This window comes from Mauremys reevesii, linkage group 6 (genome assembly GCF_016161935.1).
Source record: "Mauremys reevesii isolate NIE-2019 linkage group 6, ASM1616193v1, whole genome shotgun sequence".
Lineage (NCBI taxonomy): Eukaryota > Metazoa > Chordata > Testudines > Geoemydidae > Mauremys > Mauremys reevesii.
Window position 1 is genome coordinate 65,555,282 of NC_052628.1, and position 24,848 is coordinate 65,580,129.

The window sequence follows — 24,848 nt, forward strand, 5'->3', positions numbered from 1 at the left end:
GGGGGAGAGAAAGGGAGAATAGATAGGCCTGGGAGGTACCTTTTGCAGTTGCCATGAAAATCTTTTCAGGATTGGCCAAGTTGTAAGGAATTATAAACACTATTTGCAATCTGTGTTATGCTCAGTAGATCTTGTTACGGATTTGGTGCTAATATTGCTGAATGTTCCCCAGCTATCTTATTTGGATGCAACACAAAACAGAACTCTGGATGGGTCACAGATAGACTGGAGACCTGCTGCTGCTACAGGGAGTCTTAATTCTAATTTTAAATTCTTTTGTGGTCTTGACTTTGTAACATTGACATTTTTTAACTTGAGTTCTTTACTTTGTGGTGATAATGTTCTTTTAGGATAGTTTTATGCAAATTAAAGTATAATTATGATTATATGCAAATATAATATATAAATCATGCAGAATATATTGAAGCCAGTCCTTATTTGTGAAAATATTAGTAGTCACCATTCCTCACTAATGTAGTAGGAATTAGTGTAGAAAATATTTATTAAAAAGCAGAGGTTCATGAGATACGGAACTTTTTGTCCATTGCACAGGTGACACAATATCTATCTGAATTTAGAATTAAAAAACATGCCTTCAAAATTTGAAAGTAAGATTGCATTAATAATTAGTCCTGAGCATTAAAGTGAACATTTGGAGATCAATTCTGGTATACATACTACTGATCTTTCTGAGCTACTGAGTTATGTTTGGACTTTTAAATCACTGTAAGGTTAAAAACTGATATCTGTCGTCGCTATCAGTTAGGGGACAAAGGGAGAGCGGAGCCTTTTCAGCTTATGAAAAGCGGATCCTCTTGGCTTGAAAACCAAGAGTAGCTGGAACTGACTATAAGTGAGAAACCTGCTTAGAAAAAGGTTCTAACTTGCTGAAATTGTTTCACTAGAAAGCATGTTTTGTTTTGTTTTTACTTGTAACTATATCTGCAATTTTTTCTTATCACTTAAATATCTGTTTTTGTTAATAAACGTAGTTTTGTTATTACAAAATCAGCTCAGTGTTGTGTATTAAACTGAAGAGTGAAGTCCTTAGCTAAATTAACAAACTGGTGTGTGCTCTGTCTCTTTGGAGGCAGTTAACTTGATAATTTCTGTGAATATTGACTGAAAAGGACTGGACACTGCAGGGGAAATGGTTTTGGGGAGACTACAGACTGGAAGGGCTGTTGGTGTCACCCAGCAAGGAGTAACCAGGCTGGTGAAAACCAGGGTGAGGATATTGCAGTGATTCTCAAACTTCTGTACTGGTGACCCCTTTCACATAGCAAGCCTCTGAGTGCGATCCCCTTATAAATTAAAAACACTTTTTAATATATTTAACACTATTATAAATGCTGGATGCAAAGTGGGGTCTGGGGTGGGGGCTGACAGCACACGACCCCCCATGAGGGGTCCTAGCCCCCAGTTTGAGAACCCCTGGGATATTGTGTTGTAAGCAAGCTGATGCTGTTAGGGATCTGCACTGCACAGAAGCACCCAGGATTACAGGGCAGGCAGTGACACAACCCCCTTACTGATCTGGGTGAAACCCTAAAGCGTTACAATGACATGCAGCTTTCTGTCTTATCTGACCCTGTATGTGCTGTTGAAAGCCTTACTCAAGGGGTACATCCACACTACCCGCTGGATCGGCAGGTAGCGATCTATCTATCGGACTGATATATCGCCTCTTGTCTAGACATGATAAATCAATCACCGAACGCGCTCCCGTCGACTCCAGAACTCCACCAGGGCGAGAGGTGGAAGCGGAGTTGACGGGGAGAGCCGCGGCTGTTGATCCCACGCTGTGAGGATGGGAGGTAAGTCGAAATAAGATACATCGACTTCAGCTACGCCAGGGGTAGGCAACCTATGGCACGTGTGCCGAAAGCGGCACGCGAGCTGATTTTCAGCGGCACTCACGCTGCCTGGGTCCTGGACACCAGTCCGGGGGGCTCTGCATTTTAATTTAATTTTAAATGAAGCTTCTTAAACATTTTGAAAACCTTATTTACTTTACATACAACAATAGTTTAGTTGTATATGATAGACTTATAGAAAGAGACCTTCTAAAAACGTTAAAATGTATTAACAGCACACACAACCTTAAATTAGAGTGAATAAATGAAGATTCGGCACACCACTTCTGAAAGGTTGCCGACCCCTGAGCTATGCTATTCCCGTAGCTGAAGTTGCGTGTCTTACATTGATCCCCCCCCCCCCCCGACGCCCAGCGTAGAACAGCCCAAGGTGTCTGAGATTGTGGCATGGATAAGTGCCAGCTGTCTGAAGATCAATCCAGGTTAGATTAAAGGAATGCTAGAATGTTGTTGGGAGGCAGCCAGAAGGTATTCAGCCAGGACTATATCTTTTTGTTTGCAGTCTGAAGGTTTTATTGGTTCCTATGTAACACAATCACATAGTAGCAGTTTCTAGGAAGGCCTTTTTTCCGTCTGTCTGGCAAAGAGATTAAAACTATTTCTTTGGATGTGGAGCTGTTACTGCCATCCATATCTGTCATGTTAGATTTCTGCAATGTGCTCTACATCCAAGCTACATTTTAAATAAAAACCCCAACACAGAATTCTTCATAGAATGTGGCAGTCTGCATATTGTGTGATGTATCTCACTGAGAGTACATGCCACAAATGATCAGGGTTTGACACTGACTGCTTATTGTTTTGGGGCAGAGGTTTAAGGTATTGGTTTTGACCAATAAAACTGTATGTAAATGATTTTAGATCTGTCTCCTTGAGACTATATTTCTCCCTCAACAATAGTTGTGGTGATAGAGATGCTTAAGATGGAACCATCTGGGTATGAGAGGGGGCTGCCTGCAGTAAATTCACTAAGAGGCCTTCTCCTTATGTCTAGTTTAAGCATCTTCACTGAGTGCAAGAGGGCCCTTCATTTTGGAATTTGTAGTGTTCTACCACTTGGTCCAAAATAGTCTGAAATTGTTCACCTTCAGAGTGTGCTGAAAGTTCCATCTCATTTACACAGGCTTTTACACAGGGGATAAAGGACCACAACAAGAGCTGGTGTTTTGAAGCAAAGGGGATGTTGGTTGAGTTGATTTTAACACTTGGCTTAATTCTCTTCTGGTTTTGGGATGGGTAGTAGCTGCTGGCTTAGTCTTTCCTGTTTGGTTCAATTTTGAATTAGTACACCTTTGCCCTCAAAACCTGGAATAGATTTCTTTTGTGTGTTTAGTTTATTTAGATTTGTAAACAGTTATAATAAACCCTGTATGTTTCTGGTGTTGATGTGACAATTTGTTGTATGTCAGGCCTTTTTTTTTTATTATTTTTGAAGGGAACATAGTGTTGGTAGCTGCAAAATAGATAAGGCTTATGAAAAACCTCTGAGATAACTACTTTGCAGCAGGGAAAGAATATTTTAGATGGGATCAGGGCCGCCCAGAGGATTCCGGGGTCTTCGGCGGCGGGGGGCCCTTCCGTTCCGGGACCCGCCGCCGAAGACCCGCGGCGGGAGCCCCCCGCCGCCGAACTACTGCCGAAGCGGGACCCGCCGCCGACGTGCAGCCCGGTCTTCGGCGGTAATTCGGCGGCGGGGGGGCCCCCGCCGCGGGTCTTCGGGGCACTTCGGCGGCGGGTCCCGGCACGGAAGGGCCCCCCGCCGCCGAATTACTGCTGAAGACCAGGCTGCAAGTCGGCGGCGGGTCCCGCATCGGCGGTAATTCGCAGGCGGGGGGTCCTTCCGCCCCGGAGCAGAAGGACCCCCCGCCGGCCGAGACCGGGAGCGAAGAAGCTCCTGCGCCCTCTTGCTCCGCCCCCTCTGGGCGGCCCTGACCCTATCCACCCCCCCAGAACACCCACAATCCAACCCCCCCCATTCCCTGCCCCCTCCCCCAACCTCTGCCCTGACTGTCTCCAGGACTCCCTGCCCCTTAGCCAACCCCCCCGGCCCCAGCCTCTTACCCCCCGGCTCCCTCCTCATGCGCAGCCTCAGCGCCGCGGCTGAACAGCCGCAGCGTGTCTCCGGCGGGGCCTGAGCTCCGTCCTGCTCCGAGCCGCGTGGTGAGGGGGCGGGACTGGGAGCTCCGGGCCCAGCGGAGGGAGCTGAGCTCAGCCCGGAGCTCCCAGCCCCGCCCCCTCCCCACGCGGCTCGGGGCGGGGCTCAGGGGCCCCGGCTGAGACACACCGCTTGATGTGCAAGGGCTCCAGGAGAGGGGTGGAGGCGGGAGCCTCCGCTGTTCTCTTGGGGGCCCCTGCGGAGCCCGGGGCCTGGGGCAAATTGCCCCCTTTGCCCCCCCCCTCTGGGCGGCCCTGGATGGGATTCAGGACAGGGCAGATATGATTTAAATCATTAGGAAGATTCGATTTAATCATGGATTTCTACATAAAAGTGCATTCTTGTTATAACCTTAATACTTATTCACAACTCAAATATAGAAGTAGGTTTCATTTTTGGATGGTACACACTAGACATTTTTTTAAATGATTTATTTTGAAAACTTTTCAGATTAGTTTTACAGCTATATCAAAAAATGAATGATTAGTTGGTTATTTCATTTACCAAGGGTAATTGAAGCAGATATTTATTAAGTCATTGGGAGGTGAACTGTCTCCAATTCAACAGGTTAATCATTCATATTTGGAGGATTTTCTTGACATGCTGTATTAGGAGGAGAACATCACCAGACAGACATTTAAATTGTTTTATTTAACTAAAATAACATTATGTATTCTGGATTTTTTTCTTCAACAGCAAACATAATATTTTAACAAAACAAGCATATGAATTTTTGAATTTAGTTAAACATTCAAGTATCTTAATCAGGTTTGTTTTTGTTAAAATTGTTTAACTAAAATAGTTACATGAAATATTTAAAAAAAAAAATCGATTGTCAGCCAGGTCAACATGAGCAACTTAAAATGTTGGCTTCTGCAGCTAACTCGGTTATCTTCACCTTCATTTTCCTGTTTGTTCATAATCTGGCAAAGAAAAACAAGCTTTCCTGCTTTTTTCAGGTCCCAAACAATTTCTCAATTTGGAATGAATTAGACCAAAGGGGAAAAAAAAATTCTTTCTACACTGTCAGAAGAAGCTACTGCTGTTAAAAGTGAGATTATCACTTCAACAGTCTCTGAATCCAAGTGCTTAAGTGACTTCCTCCAGTTCACTGGTGTGACTTTCTTTAAAGCATCATCAGCAAACATACATTTCTTGAATGGTTCACCTTTAGCTCTGAAGTTTATCATAGTTGACATTATGGAGGGATGATTGCTGGATGTCCATGTCATAGCCAACTCACCTTCTTCAGCCGTTAAGGTTTGACCCTGATACCAAATATTGAAAATATTTGCAAAAAAATGAGTTGGAGATAGTGCTTGTCCCATTTGTTTTTTTAATGCTTGTAATTTAACTCTGTCGTTGCATATTTCTCTTTTTAAGATCTCACTCAGTTCCTTCCAAATTTCAACAGTGTTAGCAATAAAACAGCTATTTCCCTGCATTTTGTTCAAGACTACAGAAATAGGCTTCAGGGTATTCAGTACGTGTTCAACATTTCTCTTAAACCCAATTAGAATTTATAATCCCTATTCCATGATGAGATATCTTTGAGCTATAATGTATCTTAATTAAAACTATCTTTAGATAGGTGTTTTTCCTCAAAAAGCATTTTTAAATTAAATTAAATTTAATTTAAATTTAAAAAATCTGATTTTTTTTTAATTAAAAAAAATCATTGATTTTTATCCACTCTGATTCAGGGGCAATTCAGTCTGAGTTTATAATAAAAGTGCTTGCTATTTACTGTAGCCTGGTGCATTCCAAAGCACAATTTTATCTATATTTATATATCTATATAATTAAATTGCTTTTCAGAAACATTTTTAAGATATAGGGATAAGTCAGCCTTGCAACAATTGCTTAATGATATCAAGGGTTATAGGCCGAGAGGCAGGGAAATCTGTCACTCATTTGCATGTGCCAGAGAACCTTGTGCTTTTGGTAATGGGGGACTACATAGAATATACATGTATTGCCTGTTAAATCCCATTAGTTTGGTTCTTTTAACAGACAGTCCTTTGATAGTTGACTGGTGCTTCTGTTTTGCCAGCACTACAGTGGAGAGAGTAGCAAGGGGTGGGAATGAGAGAAAGAGGGGTGACCGATTGTAGTCTCTTTCATGCAGAGCCATAGAGTGCAGTTAGGGGGGAGAAGGGCTGATGAGCCTCCATCATTTGAGAGAGCACATCTCTCCATTGAAAGTATAGAGCAGTGCTGTGATTTGTTTGGTCATGTGACCTTAATCCTGCTCCTTGTACGCCCATCCTGTGCAATGAATAAATCAGGATTTATGTGCGGGTGGGGGGGGGGGAAGAATGTGATCACATTATAATGAATATGCACAATGGGCCATGTTAAGGTTTTGTGAACAACTGTAATCTGGCATTTCCTAACTTTTGAATGCTTGACTTGCAGCCTAAATAGTATTTTTAACTTTTCTGTATGCAACTTCCTAGTTTTTTTAAAAGGAAAAGGTAAAAACAAATTATATGCAACTAAAAACTGTCCATCATTTGAACTGTGAATGTATATTATTGTAGCACAGACCATTACCACTTGAGCTACAGGACTAATAATTTCTGGCAGCGGAAAGCTGGGATCCCCAAAGGGAGGATGAATGGTTGGGTCTAGGTGCTGAGTCTTGGGAGGGCAGTGTGTTACAGGCCATGTGCTGTCTCAGAGTAGGGAGAAGCCCAGATACTCCCACTTCCTCCTTCCTATAGTTCCAAGGCATTCCAGTACAATGGTGGTGGTTCCTGCTTCTTTAGCAGCAGGTTTATCATAGAATATCAGGGTTGGAAGGGACCTCAGGAGGTCATCTAGTCCACCCCCTGATCAAAACAGGACCAATCCCCAAATGGTCCCTCAAAGATTGAGCTCACAACCCTGGGTTTAGCAGGCCAATGCTCAAACCACTGAGCTAGCCCTCCCCTATCTGGCTTTAAAATATTTTATTATTTTGCCATGCTGCCAAAACTTTGTTGAGGAAAGAAAGTGATTTTTAAATAACGTGTATCTCAATTCAGTGCAGGGTTTCCTCACCCTGGATTTTTTCTGCAAACTGTCCTCATGAACACCAATGGCAAGTTCAACACCAAGTTCTTTATTTACAATGTGCTTTCTAAATGTTTGTTCCCCACAGCATAAGGTTTTCCCCGAAGTCTTCACTCCCCCCATGCTTTAGTATTAGGTAATCTCACCTCTCTGAGACCCTGGGCTTCTCTGGCCCTTCCTGCCTCTCTTAACTGTTTCCAGCTGATGAGCTGAATCACCTATTTAATTAATTAATCACTTAGTACTTAAAATTATTACCTTGTCCATTTACTGCTTGTGGGGATGCTTCCAAAGTGCACAGAATGAGTCAGCCTTAGGCTATCCACGCTCTGCCACACTCTGCATAAGCTGAACAGAATTTCATGGGACAGAGAAGACACTTTTGTAGCCGAAGGCTATTCTCCCTGCTAAATATCAAAGGTCTGCTGCAAACAACAAAGGTGTGAAATTCTCAAACAGAAGGTTGCAAGAATACTTTATGATGCAAAGTGTTGGGCAACCTAAATCCTAGCAGCTCTTCCTAAAATAAATATTTAATTATGAAGTTGGGTCATCCTATTGAACAGTTTACTCTGAAGATACTGGTGTATCAGGAAAAGACACAGGGTAAAACTTTAAGGGTTTGAAGTAGTCACCTTCCCCTTTAAGATGGAAGAGCCCATCTCCCCAGGAAAAAGCCTTTGTACAATTGATGATGGTAGATTGAACTGTTGACAGTGGCATGATTAGCTGTAGTAAGAACTTGAAAGACAGTGCAGGTATAGCTCCGCTGTACTCAGGAGCTTTACATTTAACTGAAAAATAATCAGAGGAATAGTTTTTGTGTTACTAGAGGCTGGAAAACAAGACCAAGGTAGCTACAATACTCTGGCTCATTGCAAGTAAACAACTTGCACAGGCTAAAACTTATAACAAAAATTTGCAATATTGTTAAATGAGTTAAGCTTTAAAAGAAAAGAAACAAAGCAGTGTGGTAGTTATTAGAATAGCAGAGTAAATATGAATTTGTCCAGCACTCATTAGAAAATTTCAGAAGTCAAATGGGGAGCCTTGAGAGAATTTTACATTCATTTTTTTGACTTGTACGTTATTGAAATTAAAATGAATTTCATTGTTCAGGCTGTTCACTTAATTTTTTAAAATTTTACAGCTAATTATTTTTATTTTTCAAAAAGTTGCTGAATTTACTATGCAAAATATTTCTATTTCAAAAGACCTGTAGGGCAGAGTTGTTAGTTGTCACGGATCATTAGAGCAGTTGCACAGTGTTAGTTAAATCTAATCTGTCAAATGGGATTAGCAAAGGTGCACTATATAGTCTTCTTTCCGTGCTATAACTTCATGCCAAACATTACTGTCTTGAGACAGGTTGTATCAATGAGGGATCAAAAGAGATCAGTAAGTAACAAAGTGGCTCATTTCAAAGTTGTTGCCCAATGTTCAATGGCTTTTGGGATTTCTCAAGTCCTACACTGGAGAGTTGCAGTGCTGGTGGTGGGTTTACAGCGCTGCAACTTACTCACCGTCCACACTTTGAAGGCACATACAGCGCTGCATCTCCCTGGCTGCAGTGCTGGCTGTACTCCTGCTCTGCCTCGGGTATAACTATTGCAGCGCTGGTGATGCAGCGCTGCTCCTCCAGTGTGGCCACCAAAAGCGCTGTAATTGGCCTCCAGAATTTTCCCATAATGCTTTTAAGTAAAGAACTCTCTTTGTTTTGTTATGATGCCTCTCTTTGTTTTGTTGTGAACTCTGGGCTCCTGGAGCTGCTTATCTAAATAACAAACACAGCTACTTTTTGCTGTGAATGAGGCAGGCAGGGGGATGAATGTCCACAGCCTAGTGTTTGCTTGAGGAGAGAAACAGCGCGGCGGGGGGGGGGGATGAAGGGAGTTCGTCGGAGCAGCTGCTTATCTGGTCTGCAGGCTATTTGCATTTAAGAGTGAATGAGGGGTCCGGGAAGTGGTCAGAATTTGCAAGGCAGGGAGCTGACACAGTGTCAGCTCCAAAAATCCTCTCTCTCTCTCTCCCCCATGCTCCCCCACTCCACCCCACCCCCCTCTTTTGAAAAGCACGTTGCAGCCACTTGAACGCTGGGATAGCTGCCCATAATGCACCACTCCCAACACTGCTGCAAATGTGGCCACACTGCAGCGCTGGTAGCTGTCACTTTCCCTACACAGCTGTACGAAGACCGCTGTAACTCCCAGCGCTGCACACCTGCAAGTGTAGCCAAGCCCTTAACTTATTTTATAAATGTGCTTGGGGATAAATTATGGATTGATTATTTATAGTTCTCCGGTGAAATACACAAGGCAAGGAGTTTTATTTTGGTTAGATATGATTTGACATTAATTATTTCTTTATGTTTAAGATCCCTCGTGTAGGATATTTTTCTCACTACTGGAGTTTTCATTGCTGGTAGGGGATATGCTATCTTGATCCTTGCTTCTGTAAAGAGACATTCTGCTAGCTTTCCTTAGACTGAGATTAAGTTAGAGAGAAGAAAATTGCTGTCCTGAAGTTTTAAATTTCTCAGAAATAATGTAGTTTTTCATACGTTTAGTTCATTTATCCTTAGGGATTTGATCCACTTTAAAATTTAGAGAAGGGTTGAAGTTTAAAAGGAAATCATGGTTTAAGAGATTGTAATATTACAGATACACCCTTCTGAGGCGCACATCAGTCACCTATTTTTTTGGTGTGGAAAGCAAAAGCCTTAAACTGCTCTAAGAGATTAATTCACTTAATGTGATACTTCAGAAGCAGTGTGAACTAAGAATGTGGATCTATTATAGTACCTTGAGTGGATTTAAGAATAAGGGCCCACTGAATATATGAACTGGGGTGGCCCATTAGTTGGGAAAAGCATGGAGTGTAGGGACAAGCTATTGTGACTGAAAATGCTGGTGGTCATGGGGAAAGAAGGCGCTCACAATTCAGGATGGAGGAAGAAGAATCCCTTCTTCAGTGTCACACAGGGACTCATTAACCATGCCAGATCACTTGACTCCTATGCTCCTTGCCCTCCCCCCAGTCAAAAATAAACAGATACAATGTGGGTGAGGTAACATTGGTTACTGGACCAACTTCTGTTACTTCACCCACCTTGTCTCTCTAATATCCTGGGACCAAGGTTGCTACAACACTGCAAACAAACAAACCTAAAAAGCAAACCACTGCAACACAACAAACACCCCAAACCAGGCGGGATTGAGCAACCCACAACAGAGGAACTTAACACACCCATCGCTTTACCAGAAGAATGTGTGTGTGTGTGTGTGTGTGTATTGTTGTAAATTGAGAGGAGTTTTTGTATAATTGTATGGGCTGCTCATAAGATATTTTAATATGTAGTCCATAGAATAGTTTGGGTTAATAAATAAGTAGAAGTTAGGTTTTGGGTCTAAGTTAGCCTAAGGGCAGAGAAGTATGAGAAATTGAAGCTTCTATTGTGAGAAGTCCAAAATAAATAGGAGACAGAGTGTTATGAGAAAGTAAGAGTTAGCAAGGACATGACCCAGGGTTATGTTACCATTATGTTTTGGTTATAATCGGTTGAACAAAGTTTTTAATGAGTGTTTTTTTGAGAATTGTGAATGTTTTATTAAAATGCTGTCTAGAGTGTGGGAAGGACATTGATGCAGATATTAATTTAAATAATATGTAATGTAAAGAGCCAATAAGAAGGTGGCAGAAATACAATTATGATTAAGGCAAATTTAATGTTAATTATTAGTATAACAGAGTATAAAAGGAGTAGTTTAGCTAAATTCAGGGATAGCTCCAATTAACATCAAAAGTGTACTGTTAGGTTCCAGGATTTTAAGGCTGTACTTCACACTATTGTCCGTGGATTGATATCCCACTGACACACCATTTAATCTGAGTGTGAGTATAATAGTAGCATTTGTGTAAGCAGTAATTGCATGCCTGTTTGCTTAACTAATCATTTTTCTTTTTTAATAAAGTTTGGATCATTCAAAGTGTTGGCCAGTGCTCTTCTATTAGGGCTGGTCCACACTAAGAAGCGGGGTCGAACTAGGGTACGCAAATTCAGCTACGTGAATAGCGTAGCTGAATTCGAAGTACCCTAGTTCGAACTACTCACCCGTCCAGACGCCGCGGAATCGAAGTCCGCGGCTCCAAGGTCGACTCCGCCACTGCCTTTTTGCAGTGGTGGAGTACCGGAGTTCGAACTATCGCTTCCGGAGTTCGAACTATCGCGTCCAGATTAGACGTGATAGTTCAAACTCCGAGAAGTCGAACTCACCGCGTCGACCCGGCTCAAGTGTAGACTAGCCCTTAAATACATTTTCTATAATCAACCTAGAGGCTCAAACCTGAACATTTAGTTGGATTTTATAGCATCCTTATCTTTAACAGCTTGATATTAGTTGGGAGCATTTCAACATAAAGGTTACAAATAGAAAATCAAATATGCTTTGTGCTTTTTACTGTATGTTGTGGCAATAACTTTATTAAACTTAAGAAATTAATTTCCATACTTCTTCTCTCCTTTTGCCTGTTTTATGACTTTTGTTCCAGCCCATTTTGGCGTTCCTATTCCATCTTTCATCTTTATCAGTATTTACCTTCCTGCTGATTTATTTTCTTCTTTTCCCTTTTTTGTATTTTCTTCTGTTTTATAAAACCTATACCTCTGCTGTTTCTTGTTTTTTCCCCACATATACTTCAGTGTAGCAGAGAGAAACTGAAGAGAGTTAGGCAATTCGTACTTGCCTTCTTTGGTGGCCACAGGGCTTGTCTTCATTGCATTATTAGCCTGAGTTAGTATCCTTTAGGTACTCCACTCAAGCTAGTGTAGCTCAAGGGAGAGTGGGCACACTGCAAAGGTTATCTCATGCATTTCTCTTAGTTCTTAGTGTTGCAGTATTGAGCCACTCCTTCCAAACTCTTGCAGTTTATTTTGGTAAACTGTTTTTGTCTGTTCTGGTCACATGGGTGGAACAGCAGCTTACTACAATATTCCACTTCAACTTGTGTTTGTTATCTGCATTCTGGTGATGGATGCCATGGATCCTGCTCTGAATGATGAAGTATGATCCATTGCTTTTCTCTGCTCATCTCCTAGCCACCCCTACCCAGCTTGCTGAGGTGGCTGTTGTGAGGCTAGAAGCACAGGTGGCTCAATCTGTTATTCTCCATGCGGCTCCCCAGCCCTCCTTTCCAGCTTGGAGGGGCAGGGATGCCTGGTTGGCTCTGTATCAGCATTTGTGCACAAGAATGGTGATACTGGAAAAAGAATGTGTTAAATATCCTTTCCTCTGTAGGGCAGTCTCAGCACTCTCAGAAACATTTGCTGCTGCCTCACCTCACATTGGTGTTGGGGTCTTGATCTCTCCTGTCAGGGTCATAGCGGATGTACATAGTCACCATATACTCATCCCCTCTCCAGCATCCTCTCTCTGTTGCTGTTCCTGCTTCAGCTTGTCCCTTTCAAGCTCAGAGGTGGTCATACCGTCTGCCAGTCACCATACATTTTCATCAGAAGGATATCCCGGTGCTCTCTTCTCTCTTCTCCTCTGGTTCTGGGTCTTAGTGTTGACTGTCAATAGCCTTTTGAGTGGGTGACCTTGTGTGCAGTGGTGTGTTTTACAATAAATCTCAGTTACTGTGTTTAAATCCCCTGCCCCCCTTGGAATCTATCTTGGATCCCATGTGGATGCCAGGGAGGGGACCAATAGTGGAGACGAAGGGTGATGGCGTAATGCCGGTTCCCATGTCCAGCAGGAAATTTTGAAACAGCAAACATCATTACCCAAATCCTACCCTCTGGGTGCCAAAAGAAGGGGGGAGGGGAGATGGTTCACACTCACAAGGGAGCATACAAACAGCATAAATGGGGAGGGGGTGAAGATGTCTTTCCCATGCCCAGCAATGACTGTAGATGTGGCAGTAGCTGAAACCTGTCTTCAGGATGCTGGAAGGGAGTGGAGAATAGTGTTTTCCATGCCCTGAAGGGACGATACAAAGTGACATTTTTAAAGCCTGTATAGATTGGTTCTACAGAGGCACTGATGAGCTCCTTATGTCATGTCTCCCCTAATCATAACAATCATGAATCAAGTCTTTACATGGCTGAGGTGATGCTGTTTCAGCTGCCACTTCCTTCTTTTCTCATTCCTCCTTGGACTACTGGGTGTGGTCCAAGTGGCTGCGGCCCCCTATGGAGAGCATCTGCTCTGTTCCACTTGAGGACACTGTGGTTGTGGATGGCACTCACTCTGGGTCATTCTCAATGTCCTGTGTGGTTGGTGCCCACAAAGTTTCCCCAAGTGCCCCTGAGCTGTCCAGAGTGTATATGGGCTTTGTACTCAGGGTACAGGAGAGCACCCAGTTCTCGACCTCATGGCTCAGAGGGGTGAAAACATTATCTACTTTGTCTAAGGTACAGGGTCTTGAGGTATTTGATCTTATCTGGTACTGGTGGTCAGTCGGTGGATTCCTTCCTCAGACAGTTTGGATATGTTGTTATAATCTTTTACTTTGACTTATGGTAATTAGGAAAAAATAAGTTTGGGTTCTCAATGACCAAACTAAGACCCAAACCGATGTCTTACAAAATTAAATAAGACTTCATGAATACTGCATGCAATATATACATTATGTACCTTTTGAGAGGAATAATTCTCTTGGTTAAACAAGTTGTGTGTTCTTGAAAGTTTAATTTTCCTTCTGAGACAGAAGCTATCCTAAATGCATCCATCTAAGGTTTGAACACTGATTCTTACAAATTTGTGCAAATGAACTTTTTGTTGCTTTATTTGTAAATAGTGAATTATATTGTAATTGACAAAATTTAACTTCTAGTTTAAAGAACCTAGAGGACCACTTTTTGGGGAAGCTATGAAAGCACTGTAGTTGAGCTCTTAAAGTGTGTTTGTCTTTGTGTGTGCGTGTTTGTGTGTAAACAAGTAGCTACATTATTTTTTTTCTTTGATTTTTCCAGAGCTGCTGAGATCCTTTATTCTTTGGCACTAGTAGAGTCTAAAAAATCTGACAAGATGAATGCATTTCCTTCAGTGGACCATTACAAATTGCTGACGGAGGCTAGGAGGAACCTAGGACTCTTTCAGCACCATGATGCCATCACAGGAACATCTAAAGATTGGGTAGCTGTGGATTATGGAACTAGGTAATGTACTCATTAAATTAAATTTAAATATTTACCTTTATTTTCTCCTGTGTTTTTGTTATGAATATACTGTATTTTTAATATAGCTACCAAAATATATACCATTGAGAAAATATTACTACTACTACTATTATATATATTTTATATATTCTCTTCTATCTCAGCATATCTGTATGAAGTAGGGAATTATTTCCCCGATTTTGTAAAGTAAGAAATTGAGGCACATAGAGTCTACAGTGTGCATGGGGGTTGCAAAGGAAGGTTGAAGATAAAGTCTGCAGCCAGTACCTTAACCACAGGGCTATCATTCAAAGCAAAACTAGGTACTGTTGCATTAAATCTCTGCCACTGTTAAGCACTGATCAAGAAACATATGTTGATTAGGTATTACATGATTATCTTAATCTTTCCCACTATACAATTTCCTATCTTCAACGTGGGATATCATTTTCTTGTTATGCTTATTAGCTCATTTGTAGATTGATTCTTTGTCAAGTTTGAGAGGTGAATTGCTTTATCTATATTTTGATAGAATAATTTGTAATATTCTCCTAAGTAGTTACAAAGTAGAGATATTGCTTTTAAAACACCCACACCCACACACCTATAGCTATATGAATGAATGATTCATTTAGAACACTTTTATGTATAGAAAATATGAAAAGTAGGTGCTGGTGAACTTGCTGAATGATATCTTATTGATAGAGAGAGAGTACTATATTAAATAAGCCAATGTTTGAAATAGTGCCCTTAAAACACTCTCTTCTATTTCTGACTACTATATTCAGAGAGTATATTTAAAAAAAACATCCCCCAAACTCTCCTATTTGCACTCCACCTTTATCTGTGCCACTGAAGGTAGGGAAAGCCGAATCAGTCCCAAGTTACCATTAATTCTCCAAAGCATGGAATGTGAAAGAGTTCAGTATTCTATAAATTATTCACTTCCTTTTATCTCTGTTTATTATATAAGGAAAATGAGGCACCCTTCTAAAAGAGCACTTAAATTCAAACTCTTGGTGTTATCGGTATCACTTAATTTGCTATAGAATCATAGAATATCAGGGTTGGAAGGGACCTCAGGAGGTCATCTAGTCTGACCCCTTGTCAAAGCAGAACCGATCCCCAGGGCAGATTTTTGCCCCAGATCCCTAAATGGCCCCCTCAAGGATTGAACTCTTAACCCTGGGTTTAGCAGGCCAATGCTCAAACCACTGAGCTATCCCTTCCCTATGGATGCCTATACATTAATTCTTCACTGATTGTCAAAGGGACTATGGGCATTCTGATTAGAATGTCACTTGTTCTTTTAGGCTATAACTAGATACTGACATTTCTTGTAATTGCATTAAAGTCAGTGGGAACTGCTGGGTGTTCAGCACTCATGTAAATCAGGTCAGTTTTTTAGATGCCTTAATGAAGATTTAGAAATTTAACTTGAGGTACCTATGCTTGAAAATCTTGGCTTCATGTATTTCTCGCATATGTAGGTCTACTAGAAAAAGGCAAAGCAAAAAAGTCGGATCAACAAGCTTGGATAATCTTGGCCCATCAGTTATGGGGTTACTCTGAGACAGACTAAAATAAATGGTTATTGCCCTAGTACTGAAAAATAAGAAATCAAAATGAAAATAGCGCTTTATCCCATGAGATGACGAAAAGATAAACACAGTAGAAATCTCAAATAAAAAAGAAAATCTAATAAGGCTAGAAAGAGAGATTCTGCTGCCAGTATGTAATTGATTGAGGAACAGGGAGGGCTCTGACTCTTACCCTTCTGATTCCAAGAATAAACCCAAGCAAGACTGTTTCCTCCAGAACATAATTAAAAGGGGACCTCAACACTTCAGTGGGATAACCAGACCATTGCTCCTTGTTCTGTCATCTGGTACCACTGAGAAAAGTCTAGATCCCTCCTCTTTGGAACCCTCTTTCAGGTAGCTGAAAGCAGCTATTAAATGCCTCCTCATTTTTCTCTTCTGCAGACTAAATAATCCCAATTCCCTCAGCCTCTCCTCATAAGTCATGTGCTCCAGCCCCCTAATCATTTTTGTTGCCCTCCACTGGACTCGTTTCAATTTTTCCACATCCTTCTTGTAGTGTGGGGCCCAAAACTGAACGCAGTACTCCAGATGAGGCCTCACCAATGCCGAATAGAGGGGAATGATCATGTCCCTTGATCTGCTGGCAATCCTCCCACTTATACAGTCCAAAATGCTGTTAGCCATCTTGGCAACAAGGGCACACGGTTGACTCATATGCAGCTTCTCGTCCACTGTAACCTGTAGGTTCTTTTCTGCAGAACTGTGTTATTGTGTTCTTTTCTGGAGAACTGTTATTTCTGCAGAAGTGTTATTGACTTGTCTGTGGATCTTGGTGGTAGTGCTAGATCTTAAAACCATTCTGCTGGTGCAGAATGCAGCAGCTCAGTTACTGAGCAGGGCATCTCTCTGTGAGCACAACACATGCTCTTGGATATGCATTGGCTCTCAATTGGACTTTAAGGTATTGGTAAAATGGGGATCGTAATACTTCCCTGCATTGGGGGTGTTGAGGATAAATACATTAAAGATTTAATATACACTGATATTATGGTAATGGGAGCCACAAGAGCAACTGTGACTGCCACCTGCTAAACATAATGCAAGATCACGAGGTACTGAAAATTGGATACCCAGACTAAACAATTAATAGTCACATCAAAATATTCAAGAGTCTAAGTGCCTTGGGAGCCTTAGAAGAGGATGACTGAGTAGTTGTTAGATAAGGGCAAACCGTAACTTCTATCAAAAAAACATTAAAAGAGAAAATTGAGGCTTATGTTTTCTTCCCAAAGCCGTACCGTGACAACAGAGAAGAAGTATTGCATATACTCAGTGTCAAGAGAGCTTTGTCATTATATTTGGATAGAATGAAAGACTCCAGGAATCTCCTAAAACAGTGGTTTTCAACCTTTTTTTCATTTGAGGACCCCTACAAAATTTAGAATGGAGATGTTAGACCCCTTTGAAAATCTTAGACATAGTCTGTGGACTCCCAGTAGTCCACAATCCCCAGGTTGAAAACCACTATCCTAAACTATTCCTCTCAATTGCAGAGAGAGCCAAGGGATCCACAATATCAGATCAGAGACTCTCCAGGTGGATATCCAACTATATTAACTACTGCTCTCATGCCCACAATCTTCAATCCCCATCTGGAGTCTGAACTCATTTCATGAGATCTGTTTCCACTTCCGTAGCCTTGATCAGAAATGTTCCCATTACAGAAATATTCAGGGCAGAAACTTGGGCATCTGCCCATACGTTTTCAAAACATTATGCAATTATCCATGCTCATCATTCCATGCTATATTTGGCTCCACAGTATTAGCATCAGTTATAGATTCGAATCCGAAGCCCCATTCCTCCATCAGCGGTACTGCTGTGGAGTCACCTACAGTGGAGCACCCATTGGGAAGGTGAACCTGGGAAAACCAACAGTAAGCTTATCTGGGTAGCGTCATTCACAATATTGCTGATTACATGTTTGATATGAAGCCCAGAATAGGTAACACAAGTGTTTTATTTAAAAAACTTTATGCAATATGGAAGTCCAGCGTGATTAGCAAAAACATCACACTGACTGCTTATAAAGACCTTAAGTATCATCTTCTGTGAAGCTGAGTCCTGGAAAAGTAATTCTGTCCCATGCAAATTTGAAACAGCTTTCAGTGCAGTTGTATGCATAGACTATCCAAAGTAAAATGAACTGATTATATAAAGTAATGAAGAGGGGCTTAAAATGGATACACCTACATACCAGGCAAGTAGTACCTAAGAAAGTTGGACATATTTTGGACATCTTTTAAGAATTCCCAGTAATATGCTACATAAATTAAAATTGCTTTGATGGAGATGGAGAAGTTGATTAGAGGCACGCTCTGTAGTACAATAATGGCTGTCAAGTATCAGAGGGGTAGCCGTGTTAGTCTGGTTCTGTAGAAGCAGCAAAGAATCCTGTGGCACCTTATAGACTAACAGACGTTTTGCAGCATGAGCTTTCGTGGGTGAATACCCACTTCTTCGGATGCAAGCAGTGGCATGTAGCAGCATTATTTCAGCTAAATATGAAAGCGCTAGCCACAGGAGCCCAGGGTAGGGATGATTAGGTCCATTTGTCTTCTTCCATATGCTTCTGATAGTGTGGCAAGGATGGTGATGATCTTTTGGGTGCCCAAATTGAGACAGGGTAAAGTGAGGGTTTAATTTTCAGGAGACAAGTGCTTAGTACTTCCTCCAAATTAGGGTCTTTCCAGGTATCTCAAGTTGGGCACCCAAAATAACTAGTCATTTTTGGAAATTTAGGTCAGAATAAAAAATTAGACTCCGCTAAAGCAATACTTTTAATAGTTAATACTATTTCTGTATCCTTTTTCCAAGGGTCTTATAATGGCTTTTTATAAACATATCTCAAAACTAGTAACAATTGAAAATTCAATCAACAGGCTTTTCCACTCATTAATGAATTTGAAGAGAGTGATCACTGACTCTGTTCATATTCTTATCCTAAAAGACAAAGACACCTACAGCTACAACCCATCAGCTCCGTTCCTTAAGATGGTGAGTTCTCCTACTTACCTTTTTTGTATTTTTTAAAAGTTATATGAATAATCTTTTAAGACTGATTATGAATGGTGTGGAGAAGTTCGACTTCTACTTTGAAAATTAACTATGTAAAGATGATCCCTTCTTACTCAACTGATTTGGTCTCTGTATGTAGTTCGAATTACAGGGGGTGTTGACAGCAAAAATAGATTTTACTACTTTTTGCAGTTAGCCCTGCAGAACCTACATAGCTGAAAGTGAGCATACTGGACTCTATTTCATGTTATGCATTATCAACATAATTTTTTTATCATCCAATTATCTATACCTGCTGCTTGTGAAAATTGATGATAGTGAGGTTGCGCAAGTGTAACTGTGGGTCTAACTTGACTTGTAGGTCATAATTACTTATGATATTGAAGGAGGAAGAAAGAGCCCATCTTGAATCTGAGCCCAGGTTGAATTTCCAGAATTGGAATATAGAACAGACATACTTTTATTTGTGAATTGAGATAATTTGATATGGGAATTGAGATAATTTGATATGGGAATCCACTGAGGAAAAAATGAGCTCAAAATTCCTGCAGGTCACTTTTGAAGAGTCACTTTTCAGAAGAGAAACATTCTAAAGGAATAGTGTCCATCTTTTAACAAACTGTATTATTCCATACCAAAATCCTTTGTTATTGTTAGAAATATTTTAAAATTGCCTGGTTAAACACTGTAAAGACAGAAAATAACATAGCTAAGGTTATACACATCTTAACTCGGTGCCTTTGCACATAAGTGTTACAGTGCAGTCTCTAGTTACATGGTCATATGACACTTAAATAATTTAATATAATACATGAAAATGTTTCTACAATCAGCAATGTGCATAAGTAACATCTTGAAATGTTTTTTCATTCATATATACTTACACAGTTTTGTTTTTACATATATTCAATTACTTGAACTTTTTAAGGCACATGTTAATTTGGTCAGCATCTGTGTTGTCACAGATCCAATCAAGAGCACCCTCATGGGCAGGGCCGGTGCAACCATTTAGGAGACCTAGGCAGTTGCTTAGGGCACTAGGATTTGGAGGGCGCCATTTTCTTCGGCAGCTGCCGGATCTTCGGCCGTCGCAGTTGCCGCCGGCATTTAGGCAGAGGGAGCTGGGGCAGGGGAGTGCGGGGAGGGCCGCCTGCAGCAAGTAAGGAGTGGGGCAGCACGCAGGGGAACTCCCCGCCCCAGCTCACCCGTGCCCCGCCTCCTCCCCGAGCACGCCGTGGCTGCTTCACTTCTCCCGCCTCCCAGGCTTGCGGTGCCTAAGCTGATTGGCGCTGCAAGCCTGGGAGGCGGGAGAAGTGAAGCAGCCATGGCGTGCTCGGGGAGGAGGTGGGGCAGGGGTGAGTTGGGGCAGGGGGGTGCCTCAGGGCGGGGGGTGGGGGGTGCCACAAGGGGGGCGCCTCAGGGCGGAGGAGGGGAGGGCGCAAGGTGGAAGTTTCGCCTAGGGCGCGAAACATCTTTGCACCAGCCCTGCTCATGGGCACTCATTACTTTGCTGTGAGAAGAATCCTGCTTCTGGATCCCTGAGGGCATGTCCACAGTGCAATAAAACACAGCTGGCCCTTGTCAACTGCCTTGGGCTCAGAGGGCTTGTGCTGCAGGGCTTTAAAATTTCAGTGTAAACATCTGGGCTTGGGCTGGAGCTAGGAAACCTCTCCCCTGATAAGCCAGCTCTCCTGGTTGTGAGCCAGTCTTTTCTCAAGAGCGATTACATTTCAATGGTTGTGCACACAACTCTTTTTTACTAGACCTTTGCCATCCACCTGTGTAATTCCAGTCCAGGATGGGGGCAAACAGACCATAGAAAAGGCAAAAAGTACTGCACATTTGAAATTAAGTTTGCAGCTTGGTAAAGATGCATACAGAGAGTTTATAATCTCACCCAGCATTCACAAATTGTGCGCACGGATTTCCCCAAATCATTACATGTGTATTAAGCTTTTTTACTGGCTGGAAAGAAAATGTAATCTGGGAGTGCATTCAGGGATTTAAACAGTTAACTGTTACATTTACTTCAGGTAATTGCTTCCTCCCCTGAAATATATTTCAGGGCAGTTGTGCTGTGGTCATGCCTCATGCTGAGTTTTCAGTATTACTCTTACTCTATAGTTGTGTAGTATAGGAGTATGGTTATTACCATAGCATGTAAGAGTCCTAGTCATGGACCAGAACCCCATTGTGCTAGGCACTCTACCAACATAGCACAGAAAGATGGTCCTTCCCCTTTACAATCTTATCAGACAAGGGACAACTGATGGATACAGAGACACAAGGAGTACAAGGAAACAGTGAGACTGTATTGGTCAGCATGGTAGACCATAGTCTCTCCACACCAATGGCATAACCATTGTCAAGTTTTTTTTTGTAGACATCGGGGAAATCGAGAGTTTTAAGGAGTGATTTGAAGGAGAATAATAAGGTAGCTGTGTGAATGTTTATGGGGAGCTTCTCTGAAGCATGAGGAGCAGCATGGCAAAAGGTACAAGGGTGCTTGTTTGAAAATGTAACCAGTGTGAGTTATGGAGGTGGAGTCAACATTTTGATAATAAATGAGAAATGATAGGTAGGTGGAGATATGCCATGAAGAGCTTTCAAAATGAAGACGCATTGTTTACGTTTGGTGTGATAGAGAAGGAGGAGCCAGTGGAGGGATGCAAAGAAAGAGGTTGTCACAGATCCTAGCTGAGCATCTCTTCCAGGCAATTTTTACTCAGACCTTTAGGAACATAAGTTTGGGTAGAAACCAAACATGGAAAATTTCAGCCATAGAGATGAACTTTGAGAATATTCTGAGTAATTGAAATTAGAGAGTTCTTATGAAAGCCATTTTACTATTTTTAAGTATAATGGCTGCTACTCCCAGTATAAATAACCTATAGGTGTGAACTTATCAAGTCAGTGTTAGAAGACGTGTTTTGTTTTATTTATTTTATTATATTCATTCACATTTTTAAGACAAAATGGAGAGCTATAGGCCACAACCCTTAATGATTTACTATCAGTAACACACATGTTACTGCTTATGTAGTAGTACAAAAACTTACCTTCTTTAGGCTGTGACTACTAGAGGGTGACATGATCATAAGGGGGAGCTATATAAAGACTCCTTGTGCAAGGACAGGCAAACAGTCTTAGCATTTTATAGAGAGATTCTGGAGTTAAGGCAATAAATCTGTTTTTGAAAGTGCTTACTACATAAACTTACACTGTTATTGACATATACTCTCTCAAACCTTAATTTAGCTGGAGGCCCCCACAATCCTTCCTCCCACTTCTTTTGTGTGTGTGTGTGTAAACTTGAGTGGTGGAACAGGGAGAGACTAGTTTGTTGAATTCTAACAAAGAGTAAACCTATGGCTTCTGCAACTGAACTGTAGGGCTATAGTGCTTGAAAGGGTAAACCTCCAGCAATAGAAAGTTAATTTCAGTGTACTGAAACTGTTTGTAAACCACACCAGCTTTATTAGTGATTAGAATGTCTAATACACAGTTGTAGAAACCTGTATAGGTGTCAGTGAGTGTAAAGGTTGGGAATAACAATAAATGACTTAATGGAAGCAATGATTTCAAATTGGAAGAATAAGTATACATTTTTCCTTTCTATCAAAATCTATTTAGACAGGTTAGTCATCTTGCCTTAAGTACGGGGTTGGAGATGATTATCTGGTGAGATGGGGACTAGTGTCTTCCTGCATATTGTGATAAATTAGATTTCATTGGAACTCACTATTGGTGTGATGTGGATAGTGCATCTTTATGTCTTGGTTCTTCCAAAACTGAAATGTATGATTTTTAGTTTGATCTATATACATTGAAATGTAAATTTAAAGTTTTCTCCCCTGTAGGATGATGATCAATCCTCACAAGATTCTCTGCCACGCAAGACAGTTATAAAGCTGAGTATACAGCCAAGGTAAATAATGCATTAATATGCAATATTTGAAGGTTTCCATATAGCAATGTCTCTTCTGCTAATCACTTAATTTCTTTAGTGTTTTTAACTTTATTTTGTTCTAAAATAATAAGTTTTGGTAACATTTTAATTGATGTTGAATTTTCCAAAATTAAAAATATTTCCCATTTTTAATTGCACAATGGAAGTTTCCCACTTTATTCATGCTAAAAATTAGCATAAATGGAATGCTAAGATTACAAAACAAGGCACTCAAGTTGAAAAATTACAAAATTTAAATATTTCTCTCATAATAGTATTTCAGCTACAGCTAGTCTAGTAATTATACAATATAACATGCATTTATAGCACAACAGTACCGGAGTTTCCATCTAAAAAGGAAAATAAGACTAGAAAATATGTATGTGCAAAGTGGCTAAGTTAACATTGTGGGAGAAACACAATAGCTAAATGCCTGATTTTGTACCCTTAAAATTTCAACTGCAAAGCAGGAATGTTTTCTTTTTTTCCCTGTATCTTTCTAACATATTAATATTGTTTTTTTAATCTACATTGTTGTTCATTTATTATTATACTTGATCAGGATTGGAGCCCCATTGTGATGGGTGCAGTACAGACACATGTTGAGGCCCATCCATGCTGCAAGTGGGTTACACTCTAGTTTAATCTGAAACAGCAAAGGGTGGTAACAGCCAAATAAAGGGAATATGGAAGGAGAATGAAAGTAACAGTAATAGAAACATATGGATAAGAGCAGTTGTGTGCCCGAGTTGAGTAATTCTAGGGTTTTGTTAGGTTTTTCTAACACAAGATTTAAGACATAAATAAACAAGAAATAAAGGGCAAAACCAAACCTTTTGTTTTTGCAGCACAGTTGAAATAGTGTCCACGTTTAATTTTTCATTTTAGAACAGGTAGGGGAACCTTCTTGACGTGTACTGTTTGTAAGATATGTCAGCTTCCCCAGCAAAACTTATGAGTTATTTAAATGACAGCTACAGCTAAACCTTGTTAATCAATGATTTGGTTAATCAAAATCTTTGAAAGATTGACTGAAGTCCACTTCCTATGGAGCTGCAGAAGACCCTGGTCCTCCATAGCTTGATACATTCTTAGTTTTGAGCTGACATATGTAGCCTGTCTCATCGAGGAGCACTTGCCAGTTTATGCTGATTTGTTATGCAAGTTTTATTCAGTGCAGAAATATGACAGTATTGTTAAACCCAAGTCTTTCCTTGTGTTGGTGTCCTTTGTTGAAACAGTGCGGCTTTATTGATGCTATTTTCCTCCAGCTTTCTTCCAAGACTAAATCATATCTGGACTACTCTGGATACCTGATTTATCCTTCCAACTGATTCAACAAAATATTATTAAGATGGACCCCAGAGTAGACAGTTGTTGCATCACATTCTGTCTTCTTTAGAAGGCAGTAATACTTCCTGGGATGACCTATAGAGATTCCATTGTCTTGTACAGTGGTTTTCAACCTGTGGTCAGCAGACCCTGGGTGTCCACAGACTGTCTAAGAGGTCTGCAAAAAAGGTGACTATGAAAATAAAGTTTCAGATGGCAGAAAAGGCATTCCGTTTTTCTGGTCAATCAAAAGTATGTGAATACCCCCGCCTACCGATCAAAACCCAGAAGTGTTGTCGTTACCATAGAAGCCCACAATTTAGTGCTCTTTCTCATGCTGTGTCAAATCTGTGCTGAGGACATGCAACATTTATAGTTGAATTCTGTTTAGTCAGTTTTCAGACTAAGACTTCTGTGGTAGGGGTCTGTGGACCATAGGTTGAATTTCCAAAGGGAAATTTGAATTTCAATTCAAAATTGAAAAAAGGTTGAAAACCACTTGTCTAGTAGCTACTTGTAAAATGGACTATGAATATTTTTACGTAATTTATCATTTCAGTTCACTCACTGTGCAAGATCCTTTGAATGGCTTAGGTCTCACTATCTTCATATCAAAATATAAAAGCCCATTACCTGGTCTATCTTTATCAAAACAGTAAAACAAACAAAAACCACCACCCCTTCCTGCCCCAAAAAT

At 40.9% G+C, this 24,848-nt stretch overlaps 1 protein-coding gene across 3 annotated transcripts in view; it reads left to right on the forward strand.

Annotated features, from left to right (window-relative positions):
- The window catches only part of MAN2A1 (mannosidase alpha class 2A member 1), a 218,696-nt gene that overhangs the window by 92,891 nt on the left and 100,957 nt on the right, over positions 1 to 24,848 (forward strand). For all 3 annotated transcript variants that reach the window (XM_039543788.1, XM_039543789.1, XM_039543790.1), the window contains 3 exons: positions 14,063 to 14,248; positions 18,735 to 18,849; positions 22,731 to 22,798. In XM_039543788.1, the coding sequence (XP_039399722.1) occupies positions 14,063 to 14,248; positions 18,735 to 18,849; positions 22,731 to 22,798 (369 nt within the window). The remainder of the gene's footprint in view (positions 1 to 14,062; positions 14,249 to 18,734; positions 18,850 to 22,730; positions 22,799 to 24,848) is intronic.